Genomic DNA, 6,566 nt, shown 5'->3' with positions numbered 1-6,566 from the left:
TCTCTCAATTTGACACTTAGCCTTCAGTAAAAACAGTTTATTTGTTTTGGATTGTGATATTTTTAATTATAAAAACTAATTAAAAACAATAAAGCTCTTTTTTCTTTTTTCTTTTTTCTTTTTATTGTGCTTGCTTTTTTTTTGTTAATTTAACTCATCATTATTTTTCAACTTTTGCTATTATTACTAATTAATCTTATTTTTTCATATTTTTCTTCATTTTTTCATATTTTAAACTTTAAAAATGAATATAAAAAAAAAAGCTCTTTGAATTTATTTGATAGGTTTTTTTTGATTTATTTTTTTATTCCACCAATATTATTTTATTTATTAATTTAAGTAATAATTTTAATTTAAAAGTTTATTCTATTTGATATTTATTTAAAATTTACATAAATTTATTTTAAAAATTTTAGATATATTAATTAATCATAAAACTTCAAAGTAAGAAGCATGTGTCTTAAATCAAAAAGATTAGTTATCTTTAAGATAAGATTCTTGATAAACTACTGGTGAAAAAAAATGAATAAATATAAAATGTTTGAATAATATTATATATTTTATTATTTAATATTTTGAAAAAGTTTTTTAACCTAAAATAAAATTAGATAGATAGATTTTATTTTAATTTTTATATTATGAATATCATTCATATTTTTGTAAGTAAATAAATTATTTGTAAAAAATTAAATTTAGTTAAAAAATTAATTCCTCTTAAAAGATCAAGTAATTTGAAAAAAAGTGTCCTTTAATTAATATTTAAGCCATTTTCTATTTTTTTAAAAATAAAATAATTACCTTATTTTACTTTTTAAAATTATTACTTCTTTGTTATTTTAAAATAAAAAATTTCATTATTACTTGTGATTATTAAATAACAAATAATACATATTTTCCTTTAAAATTTATGTGAAATGTGTTTCTTATTGACTAATTCTTAATCTTTTATTTGATTTTAATAGTAATTTTTATATGTGTAATTATTTCTTAGTTAAACACACACAAAAAATTAATTTTTAAAATATGTAAATAATCTTTTTTGAATTCCTTTTATTTATTTATTTTTTTTTTATGTAAATATTTCTTAATGTATCATAAAAAATTTGTCAATAACTATTGTTTTTTTTTCTTTTCAATTATTTATTTATTTTTTATGAAAATATTTCTTAATGTATCATAAAAAATTTTTCAATAACTAAATAATGACTTTTTTTCTTTTCAATTATTTATTTACATGTAAAAAAGCTTAAAATATTATATATTAAATGCTATTAATAATTAACTATTTTATAATATATAACATTACTTTAAAATGCAGGAGATTTCCCATCCATTTTACTATAAAAAAGGGGTTATTTAATTTTTAATTATTATCTATCTACTTTAAATAATACTTTTTATTTATTTTTCAAAATTGGAAAAAATAATTTCATATTTATTTATTTATTTAAAACTTGAAAATTAGATAAAATAGATTTTCTCAAAGAAACTTTGGATAGAATTAGGTAGGAAAAAATTGATGTAGATCAATTAGCTCTTTACTATATATTAAATATATGATAATTATGAAAAACTCCAATTTACTTTTCTTATTATCTAAATTTAAAAATTAAGAAATTTTCCTTAAACATAAAACCTACCTTACTTATATTTCATAAAAAAATTTTTCAATTTAAATATTATTTTCTGTTATTATTTAAGTAAAATGCATAATTTTATTCTATTTTAATTTATTGTTAATAATAAATTAAAAATATTATGAATATCCTTAAAAATATCTATTGAACTAATATGTTTTAAATTTTTTTATGTATTATAATTTTTATTTAATCTTTACTTATATTTAAAAAAGTATTAATTTATAATATTTAAACACCTAATTTATATGTATTATATAAAAGTTTAGCACATAAGTAATGTAATAAGGCATAATAAATAAGACAGACATGCAATTATTAAAAGATTGATTATTTTAGATAAAAATTGAGGACTTTATTAAAGCAATTACTTTATTTATTTAATTAAATAAAATTTTTAAATTTTACTTTATTAACTTAGCAAAGTTTTATATTTATAAATATAAAAATAATAAATAATAAATCTATTTATCAATATTTTAAGTTAAATTATCCCATTACAAAATATAAATATTATATTCTATTATTCAAATATTTTTAATGTATTAATCTTTTTTTGCCGCTTGTTCATGAAAAGAAAACTATTCTAAAGACAACTAATCTTTTTAATTTAAGATACTTTCTATTTACTTTAAATTATTATGATTTATTGATCTCTTTAACACTTTTAATATATATTAGTGGAAATTACTAAAATTAATTACATATAATATAATTTTCAAATAAGATATTACATTTTAAATCAATTAATAAAAGAAATAAACATTTGCAAAATTTAAAAGAAAATGAAAAATAAATCAAATTAAAAGCTAACAATTTCATTTTTGTATTAAATACTACTACAATCCAAAACAAATAAATTGTTTTTTACCTTAAAAAAAGTGACAAATTTGAGAGATTAGGACACTTTCGTAAACCAAAACATAAGTCTGATATACCTACATCATTAATTTAATTATCTCTTTTTAAAATATTAAAAACATAATTTATTAGTTAGTTTCGAAGGAAAAAATGATAAAAAAATATGAAATAATAATAAGAAATTAATTAATTTTTTAAAAAATAAGCAAAAGTTGAAAATCAAAAAATTAGTTAAACTAACAAACAAATAAAAAAAACACAATAAAAAAATAAAAATAGAAAAATAAATCAAATAAGAAGCTAATTAAAAAGAAAAATAAAGGAGTTTAATTATTTTAAAGTCATTTATATATTATAAAATATCAGAATCCAAAACAAATAAACTATTTTTACTGAAGATCAAGTCTCAAATATTAAAGATTAGTGCACTTTCCTAAAGAAAAACCTAAGACTGATCCACTTTCATTACTAATGAAATTGTTACTTGTAAAATATTGAAGAAAAAAACATAATTAATTTGTAATTAGTTAGAAAATTAACAAAAAATAAAAATAATTATATAAAAAAAGAAAATTTAACCAAATAAAAAGCTAAAAAATAAATAAATAATTAGTTAAATTGCTTTAAATAAATACATTTTTATATTAAAAAATATCATGATCGATCCAAAATAAATAAATAAACTATTTTTACGAAAAACCAAGTTCCAAATTTGTGAGATTAGTGCACTTTTCTAAAGTAGAACCTAAACATGATACACCTACATCACCAATTTAATTCTTCCTTTTTTTATATTTAAAATATAATTTATAACTTAGTTAGAAGAAAGAACATGAAATAATAAGAAATTAACTAAAAAAATAAACTGTTTTTACTTTAGATGAAGTCCTAAATTTGAGAGATTAGTGCATTATGCTATAGCAGAACTTAAGTCTGATGCACCTTTATGTCCAATATTATTTCCTCTAATAAAATATTGAAGAAAAAAGATATATTTAATTGGTTAAAATCAAGAAAAAACATAAAAAAATAATAAATGAATCAATTAGTAACAAATATTTAAAAGCAAAATTTGAAAATGAACAAATTAGTTAGATTTGCAAAGATATTAAAATAAATATAAAAAAAAGAAAAGAAAAATAAATCAAATAAAAAGCTAAAAAGTAAATAAATTAAAAGGAGTTTTATTGTTTTAAATTCAGTTTTATATTAAAAAATACCACAATCCAAAACAATTAAACTCTTTTTACGCTAGATAGAGTGTTAATTTCTAGAGATCTTGGCGTGTTACTAAATCAGAGCCTAAGCTTTATGAACCCTCATCACAAATTTAATTTTAACTTTTTAAATATTAAATAAACAATAAAAATTAATTAATAAACTAGAAAGAAAGACAAGTAATAATAACAAAGGAATTAATAATTAAACAAAATTTGAAAATCAAAAATTAGTTAAATTAGCAAAGAAGTAAAAATTCAAAAATATCACAATCCAAAATAAATAAACTATTTTTACGAAAGACTAAGTTTCAAATATGTGAGGTTAGAGAACTTTCTTAAACTAGAACCTAAGGACTATACACCTACAGAGGAAATTTAAATGCCACTTTTTAAATATTGAAAATATAATTTATAATTTAGTTTGAAGAAAAAAATGAAATAAATAAGAAATAAATTAATAATAAAAACCAAAGTTAAAAATGAAATAATTTATTAATTAATAAATAAATAAGCAAAGAAATAAAAATGAATATAAAAAAAGAAAAATAAATCTAATAAAAAGCTAATAAATAAAAAAATTAAAGGAGTTTATTGTTTTAAAATCAGTTTTATATTAAAAAATATCACAATCCAAAACAAATAACAGTTTTTACTCAAGATAAAGTGTCAAATTAGTAAGAATATTGCACTATGCTAAAGTAGAACCTAAAACTTGTGCACCTTCATTTTAAATTTAATTGCCACTTTTTAAATTTTAAAAATATATATAATTTATTTATTTAGTTAGAAGGTAAAAATAAAGAAAAATCATGAAATAATTTAAAATAAATTAATTAATAAGAAAATTAATAGTCAAAATGAAAAAATTTGCTTAATTAACAAAGAAAAATAAATAAATATAAAACATTTTTAGAAAAATAAATCAAGTAATGGTCTAATAAATATATAAATAAAAATAAAGAGTTTTTTATATTGTTTAAATTCATTTTCTAAAGTAAAGCAAATAAACTATTTTTACCTAAGATGCAGTGTCAAACTTGAGAGATTATAACACTTTGCTAAACCAGAACCTAATTAAAAAGCTCCCTTACTATGAATTGAATTTTCACTTTTTAAATATTGAAAATAGTTAGTTAGTGAGAAAGAAAAAATGAAATAATAAGATTAATAAAAGAAAAAGTTGAAAATTAAAAAATTAGTTAAATTAACAAACAAACAAACAAAAAAATCAATAAAAAGCTAATAAATAAATTAAAGGAATTAAATTGTATTAAATTTATTTTTATTTATCACAATGAGCAAATAAACTTTTTTACCTTAGATTAAGTGTCAAATTTTAGAAATTAATGTTCATTATGGAGCAAACACAAAATTCAATATAATTAGACCTTGTTAAATATTAAAAAAAATATATAATTAATTAGAAGTATGAAAAAATATTTAATAACATGAAATGAATTAATAATAAAAGAAAAAGTTGAAAATTAAAAAATAAAAAAGTTAAATTTAGAAATAAAAAAATAAGTTTAAATAGAAAAAAAAAATTAATCAAACAAAAAGTTAATAAATAAATGAAAAAGTGTAAGTTAATTTGTTTTAAATTAATTTTTATTAAAAAATATCTCAACCCATAACATATAAATTAATTTTACTAAAGATCAAGATCCAATTTTGAGAGAGTAGTGCAATATACTAAGCCAGAGTATAAGCCTGAAAAACCTTAATCACTAATTGAATTTAATCTTTTTAAATATTAAAATATATAATAATTAATAAGCTAAAATAAAAAAAATAATGTAATAATAAAAAAGGAATTAATTAATAATATTATTAAAAGTAAAATGAAAAATTATTTCAATTAACAAAGAAATAAAAATAAATATTAAAATAAAAAGAAATATAAATCAAATAAAAAGCTAATTAATAAATAAATAAATTGAAAAAGTTAGTTGGTTATTTGTTTTAAATTCATTTATATTCAAAAATATCGCAATCCAAAGCAAATAAACTGTTTTTACGCTAGATCAAGTGTCAAATTTGTGATTGTAGTGAATTTAAGTAAATTAGAGCCTAACTCACATAAACCTTTATCACCAATTTTATTGCCGCTTTTTAAATATTAAAATATCGTTTATTAGTTTGTAAGATGAAAATAAAAAATAAGAAATAATAAGAAAGGAATTAACAAATTAATTATAAAAGCAATCATTGAAATAAAAAATAAATTAGTTAAATATTAAAAATAAATCAAATAAAAAGCTAGTAAGTAAAAAAATAAATTATAAGAGCTAGTTATATTCTTTTTAGCTCATTTTTATATTAAAAAATATCTCAGTAAATAAATAAACTGTTTTTACATCAGATAAATTTTCAAGTTGGAGAGATTATTGCACTTTGCTAAATTAAAGTCAAAGCCTGAAACACCTTGATAACCAATAATATTGTTACTTTTTAAGTATAGAAAATATAATTTATTAGCTAGTTAAAAGGATATATTTTTTAATTATGAAATAATAAGAATGGAATTAATTAATAAATAATAATAATAATAATTAGTTATATTAATAAATTACAAAAATAAATTTGAAAAGGAAAAATAAAAATTAATCAAATAAAAAGCTAATTTTTTAATAAATAAATAAATAAATAAATAAATAATTATAGTCCGTTCGGGACAAAATAAGGTTGAACTTGGAGACGTGTTGCAACTAAGTCAAAATTATATTTAGGTCAATTTTTTCTCCTCTTTCACTTTTAACCGAGGACTTTTTCATAATTTAATGTCCATAATAAAATAAAATTAAAATTCAAAATTAAAATAATATTGGTTTAATTGCACCACTTCTCC

General features: G+C 16.9%; 1 protein-coding gene across 1 annotated transcript in view; it reads right to left on the bottom strand. All coding sequences in view use genetic code 6, as the record gives it.

Annotated features, from left to right (window-relative positions):
- Positions 1–2,204: 2,204 nt before the first annotated feature.
- The window catches only part of TTHERM_002653451 (cyclic nucleotide-binding domain protein), a gene marked incomplete at both ends in the record, with an annotated part of 6,347 nt that continues 1,985 nt past the window's right edge, over positions 2,205–6,566 (bottom strand). The window contains 13 exons of the mRNA XM_012800752.1: positions 2,205–2,301; positions 2,509–2,598; positions 2,892–2,981; positions 3,192–3,281; positions 3,374–3,463; positions 3,749–3,838; positions 4,014–4,103; positions 4,372–4,461; positions 4,737–4,826; positions 5,035–5,106; positions 5,371–5,460; positions 5,737–5,826; positions 6,076–6,165. Of these exons, the coding sequence (XP_012656206.1) occupies positions 2,205–2,301; positions 2,509–2,598; positions 2,892–2,981; positions 3,192–3,281; positions 3,374–3,463; positions 3,749–3,838; positions 4,014–4,103; positions 4,372–4,461; positions 4,737–4,826; positions 5,035–5,106; positions 5,371–5,460; positions 5,737–5,826; positions 6,076–6,165 (1,159 nt within the window). The remainder of the gene's footprint in view (positions 2,302–2,508; positions 2,599–2,891; positions 2,982–3,191; positions 3,282–3,373; positions 3,464–3,748; positions 3,839–4,013; positions 4,104–4,371; positions 4,462–4,736; positions 4,827–5,034; positions 5,107–5,370; positions 5,461–5,736; positions 5,827–6,075; positions 6,166–6,566) is intronic.

The sequence above is a fragment of the Tetrahymena thermophila genome (genome assembly GCF_000189635.1).
Source record: "Tetrahymena thermophila SB210 genomic scaffold scf_8253981, whole genome shotgun sequence".
NCBI classification, from domain to species: domain Eukaryota; phylum Ciliophora; class Oligohymenophorea; order Hymenostomatida; family Tetrahymenidae; genus Tetrahymena; species Tetrahymena thermophila.
Note: the sequence above shows the minus strand (reverse complement) of the source record. Positions and strands in the feature narration are given on the sequence as shown.